General features: G+C 34.2%; 1 protein-coding gene across 2 annotated transcripts in view; it reads right to left on the bottom strand.

The window, feature by feature from the left end:
* The window catches only part of Atp11c (ATPase phospholipid transporting 11C (ATP11C blood group)), a 184566-nt gene that overhangs the window by 70896 nt on the left and 96149 nt on the right, over nt 1-17521 (bottom strand). For both annotated transcript variants that reach the window (XM_026392227.2, XM_077793779.1), the window contains exons 5-10: nt 14988-15095; nt 5711-5839; nt 3862-3965; nt 1502-1552; nt 486-550; nt 85-166 (exon numbers count right to left, since the gene is read on the bottom strand). In XM_026392227.2, the coding sequence (XP_026248012.2) occupies nt 85-166; nt 486-550; nt 1502-1552; nt 3862-3965; nt 5711-5839; nt 14988-15095 (539 nt within the window). The remainder of the gene's footprint in view (nt 1-84; nt 167-485; nt 551-1501; nt 1553-3861; nt 3966-5710; nt 5840-14987; nt 15096-17521) is intronic.

Here is a 17521-nt window from a genome sequence, read left to right as displayed (position 1 = left end):
TTTTTTTGTTATACTAGTTTGGAATTACTGGGGAAGTAACTATGTCAATCAATAATGACTAAAGAAATCATGGTGCACACTAACTTTTCAACAGCAGAACGTTTTTGAGATTTCCCTTGGTAGTTCAAAGCCATTTTGGTTTCCATCCCAGTGTAAACAGCAACTCCTAAGGAAAGAAAAGTAGGTTATTATAACTGAATTTATCAACCAACTTCCTACCCCTTGGTCCTATAAATTTCCAAGTCTATAAATGTAAAAATCCTAAGTCCTATTCTACTTACTAGTTAATACATTATTTGATATAATTTTAATTCTGTAAATTATGTATCATATTTCATGTTTGTTTATCATCTTGTAAATTCCCAACACATAAATATAGCTGATAATAAATACAACATCTGCCATGTTCATTTTTAAACATGGACTATTTATTCACAGGCCTTATATAACTTATTTCTGGTAAGTATATTTAAAAAATTGTTTACCATATATCTTCTTGGTATTTTTTAGTGTAGCTCCTTTCAGCAAGAGATTTTCAGGTCCCAAAGACCTAAACAAAAAAAAAAAATGAACACAGCTTATTAAAAAAAATGCATGGCATCATCAACTGTGAGGACAGATTTTGCCCTGACACATATCCATCTCCAAGGGTTTCAGGATGTATCTGTCTACTTCTACCATATGTTTACTCCCCAGGACAAGCTGAAAGATCCCTCCCTCTGAAGTGACTTGAGGGAACAGCACAGATGGAAGCACAGCACAGGAGTAGCTAGCAACATGCAGAGGTAAAGAAATGCACAAAGGGATCAAGTGATTATGAGTCACAGATAGCAAGACAAGAACAGGACAGAGTAACAGACAGTGAGGAACAGAAACAGAGGGTCACGAATAAAATACTGTGAAGACAAACTCAAGGTGAGAAAAACACTGGCATCTTTGTAGAGAGTAATTACCCACCATTTGCAATATCACCCTTCATTTCCTTAAGTCTCTTTTAAGCATGACTAAAATGGCCAAGTGGAAAAGTTGAGGTAATTAACTGGGTGACAGAAGAGGAATAAAATCAACTTCCTTTTTTATGAATTGGCTCATTATAAATTACTGGCCTATCATTTTACTTAGGTCCAAGTAATTCACTCTATGTTTTATATACTGCATAGTTTTTCAATTACTCTCCTTTAAACCACTGTTCGCCATGTATATTTCCCACCTTGTCAGCCACTATATAACCAAGTACAATGAACACAGAGCCTAGAACAGGTCTAGGAATATTAGTCAAAGGATATAGAGGTCTGCTGTTTTGGAAATCCTAAGCATTAATTTTCAACAATCCCCTACCCTCTATACACAGAGACCCCACAACTCTGCCAATCAGAAGGCTAGTTAATTGTTTATTTTTATATCCCTTTCTATTAAGAAAGGTAGTTAACTATTTTAGTAAGTTTAAAAAGAAATATATCTCCCCTCCCATAAGAACAGGTTAAAGGTATAACAAACTAACCTGGCAACAGCCTCAAGACTATTACTATAGATATTGATTCGTCCAACAAACCTGTAAAAGAACATAATAACAAGTGTATTTTCTATGTCCAGGTGAAATCCAAATACCACCAATATGGAAATAAATCAAAATACAAATAATGCAAAAGATAAGATTCTGAATAAATGACAAAATCCTATTATATTTCTGAGGGAAAAGTTATATTGAATCAAAAGATATACAGCATTTTAATCTAATCTCTAAAATAATATGGATTGTAAGAAAGTAAACAAAGATTCTAAATTGATTTTCAAGCTCTATTTGGCACTATGCATGCACAGGATATCTCTCTTCTTTAATGCCTTTATATAAATAATGTGACTTCTATTTTAGATTCATGTGAAGAAAGGTTTCTGGTGCTAAAACATGACTTTCAAAATCATTAGTCAGTAGTTCTTACACAGGAGCATGCCATCAAAATCACTGGAGGGTTCACCAGATGTGGTGATCTTACCACACATCTCATCAGGTGTGGTAGTGCATGACTATAATTCCAGCAACTTGGGAGGCTACGGCAGAAGGATCACAAGTTCAAAGCCAACCCCAGCAACTTAGCAAGGCCCTAAGCAACTTAGCGAGACCCTGACACAAAAACAAAACAAAACAAAAACAAACATCTATGGGCCCCCATATTTGAGATCCTAATTCAAGATCCTAGGTGATGCTGATGCTGCTGATCCCAGGACCATCTTCTGAACCATGGCAGTAGTCTTAGACAATGAATACTTGATTGCAACCTTGGAAATGTCCAGCCTGCATCTTGTAGCTGATCTCAATACTGAGCTTCAGCCAATCATTTAATATACTGGACACATGGTAATCTGCATTTCTGCCAAATTTGGTAAAAATGCCCAATTTCTCCTTAATAAGAGTGCTTTACTGTGTATTATCTTTATTTTTAATAAATGTACTTTACCTTTCAAAAAAAGTATTTTGTAATTTCCAATATAAACATTGTTTTCTTTATAGAACAAGAGAAATACTTTATATTACTATAAAATATGAAAATCTGTTCCTTCATTCATAGTATATTAATTATGCCAGTACTGCACTAGGTGCTAAAGATATACTAATAAGTGAAAAAGACATATTCCATTGTTTTAATAAAGATAAAGGAACAATCAAATATATGCAAGTGATTATTACCAAGAGATCTAATTTTGTCTAGGGAAATTAGGAATAATCTTATCTACCCTAAAATTCTCTTTCATATTTAAAGCAACTTTTCAGTTTCTCAATAAATATACAAGAGTATATATATATATTGATCTCTAACTTATAGGCAGAGTAAGTCACTCCCTTTTCTGTGATTCCATGGATTTTGGATTATATCTATTATTACACTGTAAGCTTAGCTTTACTATTTTATCTACTTTGCTCATTGTGAGTTCCTTGAAGATGGAGAATAGCTATTTTACTTTTGGCTCTAGTTCTTACTCTCAAGGTGAATATAGAAGATAGGAAAGGAAGGAGGACAGAAGAAATAATGGGAAGGAGGGAGGGCAGTATTCTCACAGTAGGATATACTTTGTTTTTCTCCTATTAGGTGTCAATATAAAGTATATTCAACCATATGGTCCCCATTTTAAACAGTGTGCACTAACAAAGTGGATGGCCTAGGTAATGGATACCATGTATAATAGAATGACATTAATTGGACAATGTGGGGATAAAAACTGTTACTATAGCCTCATTAGCAACATGCTCTAATCAACCCAACTAACCAGTCTTAAAATCAAATATCAAATTTTTAAAATCTACAATAACTGTTAACTAGCAAATCTATTCCAGAGAGCCTAAGTAGAAAAACAGAAGAAATTATACCATTTTACTATTCCTTCAACTTAACTGTTCACTGTGATCAAGAAATAGCATATTTGCAATCCTCAGTTCATTGTGATCACTTCAAGAAAGGACAGAGTGCCTACTAATTGCATGGCCCAATATTGTCTTCTCTTTTTAACAGTGGATGGCATGTAAAAAAGGGTTTTATTTCTATTTTAATTAACACTGGGCACTCCATTAGTCTGACAGATTAGCCCTTTGGGATAACATCATTTAAAATTTTGATAGATGGTTATGTTTACAAATAACAAAAATAAACAAAAGAAAAAACATAGGATGCCCAGGCTCACAATAATTTATCTTGGGCTGGTAGTGAACAAGGCTGATTTAATTCATTTTCCTGCCAGAAGGAAGAACAGCTCATAAAAACATACATGTGAGTAGGCTGGCAAGTGGTGGGCGTTTCTTTGCAATATGGGTGGTGAAAAGCAACAGAGCTAAGAGGTAGCAGTATGGAGAGACCAGGTGATTCTTACTTGTACAGGTCAGGTTGAGGCTGTTCACATTCAATTGCTGCTCGGAGGCTATCAATGGACTCCGCTGTACACATTGCAATGGTATCCCGCACGGCATAATGTGTCTAGATGAAAGCAGGGGAATAAAGCAAATTTTTTTAAAAAAAGTGTTTCTTTTCATTATCCTACACAACTGTGTTCCAGAAATGGTATGTTTTAGTAAGAGGCTTTGGCAAAATATTACAAATATTGATGCACATTTCCCACCAAATAAATTGTATGGTATTAATCTTAAAATATACAATAAGTAATTTAAAAGATAACCCTGCTATAAAGGGATTTCAAAGATAATAGAAAAAAACAACTAAAAGTTCTTCTTGATATTGACGTCAAGAGCATTCCATTTGCAGCAGGCATATAATTAACTAAAAAAATGAAAATTTAATACATTTATTCTTCCTCCTATTTATAGAACTGAGACTTATTATTTTGCTTATGCAGATTTGCACATTTGAATGGAACAACCCTTTTTGGTCATAGCAATGTAAAAATTTTGTCAATAATAAGAAAAAACTCATTAATGTTCCATTACACAAATAGCTTAATTAATGATCTTGAAAATGCTCAAATCACTACATTTGGTATGAGGGGCAGGAAGAGGATATCTTGTTAGAATATTCTACTAGAGTGTATTACACACTGATACATCCAAAACTGAAAGTAAGCTTCAATGAATCCATTTATAAAACATTAAACAAAGGCTAATACTGATTCAAGGAGTATACTGCTTAATGCAGAAGGGAAAGCTGTTGACATATAGTCTTTAGGGAATATTATGGCACTTCCTGAACAATATTTAAAACTATCGCCTGAGTTTTGAAAACTTCTGTATTTTTAGCTGATGTGATCAAATCAATGTAATAGAAAAAAAAAAAAAACTACCTAAAAGTTTTCTTCTTCTAAGTAACTTTTTCACTATTAGGGAATCTTTAGGTAGATTTATTGATTTTATCTTGACATTCCCTAAAATATAGCTCTTTTTAAACAGCTTAAATGCTTCTAGTTCATCTCACAATGTCCTTGAAATACAGAATCAGCCATTTAAATGGTAAATTTCCTTTTTCACATACTAAGTACTAGTCTTCAACTCCAGAGGGAATAAATGAGAAAAGAAATTCTCCAAGGATATACTCAGAGGTCAGCACATTAATATCATTCCTTAAAGGCAGCACTGAGAGGATTTTAACTCCTTGTTACTGCTCATCATTCTAGGTGATAGCCAAAAACTAACTGCACCAGAAAGTACCAGGGAAGTAACTTATTACTCATTTAGATGCGACATTTTACCACACTTAAAATTCCTCCTAGTTGTAATAAAGCAAATGTTTGCCAAAGTATATCCTAACATATTTTTTAAAAGGCAATCAAATTATTCCAGGTTAGAACTCCCAAATCCCAGGAATAAACATATTTTAAAGAAAATATACTTTGTCATTAGGTTAAAAATAAATCAAGTTGTAAGGTTAGAGTACATAAAGTTATTTTTATATAGTTTCAGCCTAAAATTACTTGCATTTTAAAAAGTCTAGATAAAATATTACGTGGATTATGTTAACATTAAATTCAAGCAGTGATATAAAAATTGTGGTGGCTTTTATTTGGGGCATGGTTTTTCCCTGCCCAACACCATCCTTATCCCCAAAGATGAGAATATACTTAGGAGACAAAAGACAATTATATAACAGCTCTCTTCAAATACAAAACCTACATGAATAGGGAAAATAAAGAGTTTAGGAAGCATTTGTTTGGAAGCACTATTGTATGATTAACTATCCTGAGCTCAAAATGCTTAGGCAAGGTTCAGTCTCACCTTACAATTAGATTCCCCATCAAGACTAGCTGTAGTGACATAACAGGTTCCATCAGTGGTACAGGATGATAGAAGAATAAGATCGCAGGGAAAGGTTTCATCTGCACTAACTTCTACTACATCACCAACCTAAAATGGAGAGTAAAATAAATATAAATATAGATATAAATGTTTTGAATTCCAAACTAAACATCATTAAAACACACACTAAAGTTAAAATATTAGTAGGACACAACTCCAGCTCTTATGCTTTGGGGGTATCTCAGGATCCTGCACAATGTAAAAGGTGATAAAAAGAATATTACTTAACATCCAGAATTCTCTTTAAGGTCACAAGGATTTAGGATGCTTTCAGATTACCTTAGTATTGACCTTTACCTCTAATAAACAATTCTGACACCCAATTGTTCTGATATTTCTGGAACTAATGTTTAATAAGTAAATGACCTTATCATCTCATGAATGGATCAAGAAAATGTACATATCACAAATTAGGCAATTCATGAACAAAACCTCAGTTAATTATAGAGGCATCAATCATTTCCCCATAATATTTAATTTTTTTTCTATAGGTCAACCTAAAAATCCATCTGCTATCAGAAGAATTAATCAATAGAGCAATGAAAAACAATTTCCTATCAGCAAATATTCAAAACTCAAACGAGAAAAAAACCCGAGAGAAGAAATCAGGAATGATTTTATAATGTAAATATGTGAATCATAATAGTTAAAAGCTTGTACTTTTTTTTTTTGGGCTGGGGATGTGGCTCAAGCGGTAGCGCGCCCGTCTGGCATGCGTGCGACCCGGGTTCGATCCTCAGCACCACATACCAACGAAGATGTTGTGTCCGCCGAGAACTAAAAAATAAATAAAATTCTCTCTCTCTTTAAAAAAAAAAAAAAAAAAAAAAAAAAAAAAAAAAAGCTTGTACTTTTTAATCTCAATTCATGTCCCAGATCTGACACTTAACTATATGACTTTGGGTAAATGTCTTAGGTAAGTTGACTACCTCACAGGATTACTGTGAGCATTGATAAATAATAATACAAGTAAATATTAAGGTGCTTGGCACATGTTAATCATTTAATGGGTGTTAATTATAACTGTTACAATATCATGCAAGCAAGTACTTTACTCAACTTATGAATAACTTATAACATTTATTTTGGAAAGATGTAAGAAATTCTCCAAGCACAGCTGGGGTTGTAGCTCAGTGGTGGAGTGTTTGCCTAGCATGTGTGAGACACTATATCCGATCGTGAGCACCACATAAAAATAAATAAATAAAGGTATTGTGTACAAGTACAACTTAAAAATATTTTTTAAAAAGAAATTCTCCAAGTAATACTTCTCAATATTTTTAATGGATGGCATACACAGAAAATGATAAATAATGATTTTGTACAGCATAGTCAGATAAAGGGAGGCAGCTCCTGATGGCAAAAGACAACTCACTTTAGGAAGAAATTGTTATTGTTTGGATGTGAGGTGTACCCCAATAGCTCATGTCTGAGATAAAGCAAGAAGTTTTAGATAAGAAATGACTAGGTTAGGAGAACCTTAATCCAATCAGTGAATTGATCCCAAGGTGGTAGAGTGGAAACTGAAGGCAGTTATGGTGTGGCTGGAGGAGGTGTGCTTTCGGGGTATATATTTTGTATCTTGCCAGCAGAGTCTCTCTGCTCTCTGATTATCATGTGAGTCACTTCTCTCTACTGCCGTGATGCTCGGGCCTCACCTCAAGCCCCGAGGAATGGAGCCTGCTCTTCATAGACTGAGATCTCTGAAACCATGAGGTCTCAAACTTTTCCTCCTCAATTGTTCCTGTCAGGTCTTTTACTTACAGCAGTGAAAAAGTTGAATAAAACAGAAGTCAGTATCTGGCACACTAACCAAGACACACTGGCAGTGAAGTGCTGAACTACATGGAACACCTATCTTCTATGTGCAATATTTTGAGACCTAGTCAAGAACAATTTTATTTTCTTTGCCAATCTTAATTAGTAGCCAAGAACAACAGTGTCAATACCTAATTTGTAAATAATATTTTATATTGTTGATCTTTCCTTCCTCACTTACATAAACACGTTTCTTACAATAAAACTACAAACTATGCTTAAAGTATGCAAAAGAAAAAAAGAATCAACAAATTCTTAACATGATGACTGGTAGGCACTGATAAATAAAAACCACAAAGAAAACATTTTTTTCTTCAACACTTAGAATTTGCTCAGATACAAAATTCCTGTATCTACAATACAAGTTGAGGCTGGTGAGGTAGGCAGGGGCCAGATGGAAAAGGGCTTGACCAGCTAGGCTAAGGGATTTTGGCCTCACCCTAAAGGCAAAGGTAAAAGACAATGGTAAAGAAAGGGAATGCTATGACCCAGTTAGACAATCAACTAAAGTTACTTGTTTCCATTCACTATTTTAAAAGCCACAAGAGAATATCACTACAACTCCCATCACAAATATTAGGAAAAAATAGATGATCTACAGAATAATATTTTTAGAGCATCAGAGGGCTGAGAATGCAAGGCAACCAAGTGAACTGAATTTCAAAGGGTCCCTTTGAGGAGAAACGGGACAAATCAAATATTTCACAACTGACAGAGCACAAGGTAAAAGATGGCTACCATAAAAGTGGATAAGAAGAAAACAACTGTGTTTTCAACCAATTCTTAAAGGCTAGGAGTGAATCAACATGAAAATTTTGAATATCTACAAGACTGAGAGACAAAAGAAAACCATTAACACATGCTAGCTCTCCATACTGGTTTCCATTGGTGCTCATGAGAAAGCATAAGGTAGGAACATTTAAAATTACCCTTCTCACTGGTACAGGCATACAGATAATGATCAACTACTGTGGAGAGACAGGCACAAAACATGCCAGAATAGTGGACTCCTCTCTCATATGAAGCAAAAGAAGAAAAGCCACCTGCATTGGGAGAAAGGCAGGAAACCTTTGGCTGAAAACGACACTGCTGCTACAGAGGAGACAGAAACAAAAGGGAACTTGCTTGCAGGGACAGAATAGGAAAGACATTCTTATCAAGCATTTGACTGCCATAGGAGGAGGTGGGGGCAGCAATAGAGAAAATCCCACATTGAGGCTCAGGTTCATATATCCTAATACGGAAATTGGGATGGGAGAATGATTAAACCATTCTGTTCCCACCAGGAGACAACACTGAATAACAAACAACAAACAGCAATCTACTATAGGGTGAGAAGCAACAGAAGAGGGTGAGACAGACACTCTTTGTAGCTCAGGATTCTAGGATGTGTTAAAAAAAGGTGGTGGGACAAGAAACCTGGCAAAACCACTAAAGCACACCAGGTCTCACACAAAGTTTAAGGTAATAGCACAAAGAATCTGAAGTAGAGTGTTAAACTGAAAATATCAATAATGCAATAATTACAACAAAAACTAAAGTCAGCCCATCTCCTGACTATATTAACTCAACCCTCAATAAATACTAAATGGCCTGATGGAAGAAGCAGGCCCATTTCAGAACATACATAATACTGACCTCACAGTCTCTGCCATTCTTTTACGTACAATGTCAAAACTCACTGAAAAAAAAATGCACAAAAATCACAAGAAAAAAGCAAGTCATTGTTGAGGGGAAGGAATCAACAAGACCAGATCCTGAAATGTAGAAATTTTTAAATCATCAAGAAGGGTTATAAAAAAAGCTATGATTAAGATATTGAAATACTTAGTGGAAAAGGTAGGCAACATGTAAGAGTGGATGAGAATTTTGGCAGAGATGAATTTTAACAAAAAAAATAAAGGAAAATGAAAAGTTAGAAATGAAAAAGCATGGTATCAGAGATGTTTTCCTTCAACCAGCAGACAAGATACAGCAAAGGAAATAATGAGTAAACAAGAAGACACATCGATCAAAATTATCCAAAATTATATTCAACGAGAAAAGGAGTAGTTAAAAAAAAAGGACAGATCTTTAAGAGGTATGACAAAATATCAGTCTTATAGTCATGTAAATGGAGTCAAAAATAGGAGAGAGAAAATGAGCCACAAAAAATATCTGAAGAGATAATGGTCATGAATTATCTAAACTTAATCAAAAGCAACAAATAATAGTTCCAAGAGAATTTCAAGAAGATAACTAGAAAGAAAAGCCCAAGGCATAACGTAGTCAAACTGCTGAAAACTGAAAAGGAAAGACTTAAAAGTGATCCAAGAAATATCATATTTGGAGGAACAAAAATAAAAATGACAACAGACATACCAGGAACTATGCAAACAAGATGACAATGGAGAAACAACTTTTTCAAATTTAGAATTTATATATTATTTAGTTGAATTATATACCTGACCTGAGAAAAGAAGCTTTTCTATGAAATTTGGTGCTATTTATGTTTTTTATTGTGGATATTTATTGGTTCTTTTTAGTTATACATGATAGAATAATTCATATTGATATGATAATATAAGAATGGAATATATTATGTTCTAGTGGGTGTACTCAGTGGTGAGATTGACTGTGGTACATTCATGTATGTACATAGGAAAGATACATTCTATTATTCTTCCTTTACCCATACCCCCTTTCTTCCCTTCAGTCTCCATTGTCTACTTCACTGAACTTCTATTCTCCACCCCCCCATATCAGTGAAAACATATGACCTTTGGTTTGTTAGGACTGGCTTATTTCACTTAGCAAGATAGTATCTACATCCATCCATTTTTTGGAAAATATCATAGTCATTCTTCTTTATGGCTGAGTAATACTCCACTGTGTATATATACCACATTTTCTTTATGCATTCAATTGTAGAAGGGAACCTACTTTGGCTCCTTAGCTTAGTTACTGTGGATTGTACTGCTTTAAACATTGATATGGCTGTGTCACCATAGTATCGTGATTTAAAATCATTTGGATATATACTGAGGAGTGGAATAGTGGGTTGAATGGTGGTTCCATTCCTAATATTTTTGAGGAATCTCCATACTGCTTTCCAGAGAGGTTGCACCAATTTGCAGTCCCACCATTAATGTGTGAGGGTACCCTTTTCCCCACATCCTCGCCAACATTTATTATTACTTGTATTCTTAAAAACTGCCATTCTGACTAGAATGAGACTTCTGATTGGAATGAGATGAAATCTCAGTGTAGTTTTAATTTGCACTTCTCTGCTAGAGATGTTGAACTTTTTTTCCCCACATATTTGTTGACCATTCGTAATTCTTCTTTTGAGAAGTGATTGTTTAGTTAATTTGCTCATTTGTTAACTGGGTTATTTGGGGGGTTTTTTGGTGTTAAAGTTTTTTGAATTCTTTGTATATCCTGGATATTATCAGCCTATCTGAGGTACAGGTGGCAAAGATTTTCTCCCATCTGCAGGCTCGCTCTCTTCACATTCCTGATTGCTTCCTTTGCTGTGAGGAAGGCTTTTAGTTTGACACCATCCCATTTATTCTTTTTTTAAAAAATATTTTTTTAGTTGCTGACAGACCTTTATTTTATGTATTTACATGCAGTGCTGAGAATCGAACCCAGTGCCTCACTTTCGCCAGGCAAGTGTGCTACTGCTGAGCCCCAGCCCCCATTTATTGATTCTTAATTTTACTTCATGTCTGTTTTGGTACAAAACCCATGCTGTTTTTTGTTATTATAGCTCTGTAGGATAATTTAAACTCTGGTATTGTAATGCCTCCTGTTTTACTTTTCTCGCTAAGTATTGCTTTGGCTATTTTGGGCTTCTTATTTTTCCAAATGAATTTCATGACTGCTCTTTCTATTTCAATGAAGAATATCATTTGGATTTTAATAGGAACTGCATTAAATCTGTATACATTTTCCTGTAACCTCCTGATGCAGTTTCGGTAGGTCATATGTCTCTAGAAATCTGTTGGTATCTTTAACATTTTCCATTTTATTGGAGTACAGATTTTCAAAATACTCTTATCATCTGTATTTCGGTAGTGTCCGTGGTGATATTTCCTTTTTCAATATGGTATAAAGATTCCTCAGAAAACTTGGAATGTGACTACCATTTGACCCAGTTATCCCCTCTTCGGTATACACCCAAAGGACCTTGATGTGAAGCCACATCAAAGTTCGTAGTGGCTCAGTTCACAATAGCTAAACTATGGAACCAACCAAGTTCCCCTTTAATATATGAATGGATAAAGATGTGGTATATAAATGCACAATAAAATATTATTCAGCCATAAAGAAGAATGAATTTATGGCATTTGCCAGTAAATGGATGGAACTAGAGACTATTATGCTAAGTGAAATAAGGCGATCCCCCAAAACCAAGGGCTGAATGTTTTCTCTGATACGTGAATGCTGACTCACAATAGGCAGGGGTGGGGGTGAAGGGGAGGTTCATGGGATTGGACAGGGTGGAGTTGGGGAAAGGTGGGGTGATGGAAATAGGAAAGACAGTAGAATGAATTGGAAAGACATAAATTTCTATATTCACATATGAATATACAACCAGTGTAACTCCATATTACATACAACCACAAAAATAGAAGTTATACTCCATACACACACACACACACACACACATTCTACTGTCATATAAAACTAAAAAGAACAAATAAAAAATAAAAGTATATTATAAATTCTGGAGAAATGTTAAAAATTACAACAGATATAATTAGTTAGCCAAGGGAAATGATCCAATGGAATAAAAAAAAAGGTTCAAATAATCTAAGAGATGAGACAGATAGCCAAACCATATCAACTATTACATTACAAGTCAATGGCTGAGCTACCAAATTAAAAGCAAAGATTTTTAGACTGGGTTTAAAAAAATAAAAAATAAAACCAATAACCAGGACCAAACTAGAAATGCAAAGATATAGAGAGATTAAAAGGATGGAGCATACCATGCAAACAACAGTTAAAAGAAAGGATTTACTATATGGGACTGACTGTACTATCAGACAAATTTATGTTCAAAACTAAGACTACTACCAGGGACAAGGATTACACAAGGATAAAGGGGCCAATTCACAAAGAAGACATAATAATCCTAAATAATTTTGCTCTTTGTACTATAAAGTACATAAAAAATTGATGAAACAGAAAATAAAAATAGGCAAATTCATAGTCATAGTTGGGAGTTTTTTGTCTCCTTTCTCAATAACTGATAGAGCAAGTAAGAAAATATTAAATGTAGAGAAGACTTGAAAACATTATCAACGAACTTGACCTAATTGACATTTACACAAAACTCCTCAACAGCAGCAGAATGCACATTCTTTTTTAAAATTCTCAGGTGCATTTGGAACATTCAACAAAATATACTATATTCTGGGCCATACAACATATCTGAACATATTTAAAAAGATTGAAATGATACCAAGTATGTTCTCTGAATAAAACAGAATTGAACTAGAAATCCATAATCAAAACGTATCTAGAAAATTCCCAAATATTTGAAAATTATAACACAACTGTAATGCATGAATCAAAGAAACATATGGAAAAATGGTCCACATCATATGTTATCAAGGAAATGCTAACTGAAGTAAAAATTAATGAAATACAGCTATATACTTATTAGAATAACCAAAATCTAAGACGCTGACAACATCAAATACTGGTAAGGGCTCATTTAGTACTGGTAGAAATGCAAAAATGATACAGCGATCCTGAAAGACAATTTGGCCGTTTCTTATGAAATGAAACATACTCTTACCATACAATCAGTCCTTCAACCTTGATCCCTTGTATTTACTAAAATGAAATTAAACTTATGCCCCATAAAAACCTGAAAACAGATGTTGACAGTAACTGTATTCATAATTGCCAGAACTTTAAAGTAAAATGCACTCCAAGAAGTGGATATACAAATAAACTGTGGCACACTAAAAAAATGGAATACTGGGCTAGGGATGTGGCTCTAGCAGTAGCGCACTCGCCTGGCATGCGCAGGGTGTTGGGATCAATCCTCAGCACCACATAAAAATAAAATAAAGATGTTGTGTCCACCGAAAACTAAAAAATAAATATTAAAAAATTCTCTCTCTTTAAAAAAAAAGGAATATTATTCATCACTAGAAAAAAATGAGCTATCAAACTGGAGGAAACATGAATGTACATTACTAAGTTAATGAAGTCAATTTGAAAGGATTACATATTTATGATTCCAACAATATGATATTCTGGAGACAAAGTATCAGTATTTACCAGAGGTGAAGGCCGGGGGTGAGATAAATAGGCACACACACAAAAAAAAGATTTTGAGGGCACTGAAACTATCCTATATGATATCACAATGTCAGATACATGACATACATTTGTCAAAACCCATAGAATATAACACAGAGAGTGATCACTAATGTAAACTATGGGCTTTAGGCGAAAATAGTGTGCCAAAGTAGATTTATTGATTGTAAAAAACACCATTCTGGTGTGGGATGCTGATGGAAGAAGAGGATATGAGTGTGGCTGCACAGTGGGCATATAGGTTACTTTCTTTGCTTTCTGTTAAATTCTGCTATGAACCTGAAATTGCTCTAAAAATAGTTGATTAATTTAAAAACTCTACTGAGAACCAAAAAGATCTGATATGGAGAAGTCTAAATGCTGACAGGGGTCCTACTGGGTAGTAATAAATAATGACTGGTTTTAATTTCAAAAATTAACTGCCTGGCATCTTAAAAATATAATAGTACTGTGGAACTCCTATACATTGCTGTGGGAATGTAAATGATACAGCCACTATGGAAAATGTTAGCCATAAAATTACCTTAAGACCTAGCAATTGTCTGCTTAGGTACATATCCCAAAGAATTACAAATACATGTCAAACAAAAAACTTGTCCTAGAATGTTCTTAGCAGCAATATTCTGAATAGCCCCAGGGTAGGAACAACCCAAATTAGTTATCATAAATAAACTGTGGTATATCCATAGTGAAATACTATTTGGCCATCAAAAAAATGAATTGCTAATACATGCTACAACACAGATGCATCTAAAAAAATATTATCAAGTGAAGGAAGCCAGATATAAAAGGCTACATAGTATATGGTTCCATTTATAAAAATGATTAAATATGTAAACCCATAAAGACAAAAAGTTGTTTTCCCAGGGTTTGGGTGGAGGGAGAAATGTGGAATGACTATTTAATAGGTATGAGGTTTCATTTTTGGTTGAAGAAAATATTCTGGAACTAGATAGTGTTGATAGTTGCACACCATTGTGAATGTTCTAAAGGACATTGAATCATACACTTTAAAATGTACATTTTGCCACAGTAAAAAACGGATACTAAAAAATACCTTAATTTTTTCACTTTCTTTTTGCACTCGCTTTGCATTTTCAATAATGTAAACAGTGCTCTTGTTGACTTCATTGTCAGCTCTGTGTCTCAGCCAATCCTCATATCCCTAGAAGGATAAAAATAACTATATAATCAAGTTCAAACAATAAAGTAAACTGTTAATAAATCCGTATAATCCTCCCATGAATCAAAAGCAGATATTTAAAATTACAGTATTAATTTCAACTCAGAATGCTAAAGAGACAATGATGCATATTTTAATGGCAAATCTGAAACACTTTTTTTTTTCCCTTTGTGAATGCAAGGCAAATACTCTACGAACTGGAGATATATCCCCAGCCCACACTTTCTTTCTTTCTTTTTAATATTTTTTAGTTGTAGATAGACAATACGTTTATTTTATTTATTTTTATATGGTGCTGAGTATTGAACCCAGTGCCTCACATGTGTTAGGCAAGTGCTCTGTCACTGAGCCACAACCCCAGCCCCATAAGACACACATTCAAACTACCCCATAGGTAAATAGCTTTATGGTATTAAAAGTTTCCTCCATTATTCAGATAAATATTAAAAGAAACACAGGCATTAGAGCTTTGATATTCTTTACCTGGAGGATTAAGATTTATTCTTTTATTTCTACTCTTATTCAAATTAATGTTAAGTATCTCCACGTTTTTAATATGAGAAAGAGCCATTTGAGTTTTTATTTTCTTGTATATCTAATCTTTCAATATTTTGTAGTAGACTGTTAGGCTGATTATCTCCAAGGAAATATTATAATTCTTTTCCACAAGCCGAGAATAGTAAAAGCAAGTTAGGATTGGTTTGGCAGAGAATCCACTATAAATTTTAGAGATTAACAGCTAAACTTCTCCGCTTAGTGAGAATATGAAACGTGGTGCTCAGTTTTTTAGGGTTAAAAGTAATCAGAGAGTGCTGAAATTCAATCATTAATGTGGTAGCATAAAGAGATGATCCTGGGGCTGGGGTTGTGGCTCAGTGGTAGAGCACTTCCCTGGCATGTGTGAGGCCCTGGGTTTGATCCTTAGCACCACATAAAAATAAACAAATAAAATAAAGGTACTGCATCCATCTACAATATATATATATATATATATATATATATATATATATATATATATATGAGAGAGAGAGAGAGAGAGAGAGAGAGAGAGAGAGAGAGAGAGAGAGAGAGATGGGTCCTTTATATCATTAAGTCATGCCACTAGATCCCTGATGGATTGGATGAGGATCCTTACAAAAGGCTTGAAGGAGTGGATTCACTCTCTTTTGCTCTTCCCCATTTGAGTACACAACATTCCTCTATTTTGACTGTTTCACCCCTTCTGCCTTGTGAGGCTGCAACATGAAGACCTTCACCATACCAGCACTTTGATCTTGAACTTTCCAGCCTCCATAAAAATAAATTTTTTGCTTTTTGTTGTTGTAATAATGTCTGTACTCTTTTAAAAAAAGACAACTGAAAATCTCTTGATTACCTTCTTTTCCTTATATCTTTTTATGACAAAGCTAGTCTATCACTTCATAGGGTATATTCTGTAATGGTGGTGAAGAAAGAAAGGCCCTACAATGAAGTAGTACTGGGAATAGAATGAAATCTGTAAAAGCCTTTGAAAATCATACATGCTATTCTTAGAACCAGTAATTTTATGACATTAAAGAAAATAATCCTAACAGCCTGAGGAAAAGAACATTCCAAGTCTTTATTTAGCAACCAAACACTTGATAAAATATTCTTACAGTTCTTGGTAGGCAAGATACAAGACCAGATAATCCCAAGAGGAAAGGTAATCTTATTCTTAATACTGTTAAGTTGACCTTCATTCTGCAAGTCTCCATGGGGTACTTTTTAAAAGCACTTTGATAAGTACTATCTAAATGTATGTTTTTAAATAATCAGATCCTGTGGACTGTCCCAGTACATGATAAATACTTTTAACCCACCACTTCACCTCCAATTTCTGGTTCCATTTTCAATTTCACGGGGAAGTTTGGTACTAGCAAACAAAATGCTCAAAATACTTCAAAGAAATCCACATCACCATCTGTGGCATCTCATCACTTCTGACTAGAAGTAGGAATAAAAGGTCTCTTTACCCACCCATGCCTTTTAGCACCATCAAGAAATTATAAAATTCAAGTATTTGTACCTAAAGTCCTGTGCTATAGGCTACAATGACAAAAAAGAAAAAAAATCTACTGGTGTGGGAAATTTTCATTCAGACTTACAACACTAGGACAATTAATCCATGATAAAAACCCACTTCCCATCTTCCCATTTCCCAACTGAGCTACATCTTCTACCCACTCTTTTATTTTCACATACCCACACACAGATATAGAGGAAGAAAAGAGCAAATAAATTAAGGATGTGCCTTACTATCATTTAACTAGGTTTTCAATGGGAACTAAATATAAACTAAATCTATCAAGGATACTGCCCACAATATATAAATATGAAAATGAGCCTTTGACAATGAAATTCAAATCAACATAGGCTGAAATGCAGAC

This window comes from Urocitellus parryii, chromosome X, assembly GCF_045843805.1.
Source record: "Urocitellus parryii isolate mUroPar1 chromosome X, mUroPar1.hap1, whole genome shotgun sequence".
Classification (NCBI taxonomy): domain Eukaryota; kingdom Metazoa; phylum Chordata; class Mammalia; order Rodentia; family Sciuridae; genus Urocitellus; species Urocitellus parryii.
The sequence above is the reverse complement of the archived record's forward strand: the minus strand, read 5'-3'. Positions and strand labels throughout refer to the sequence as shown.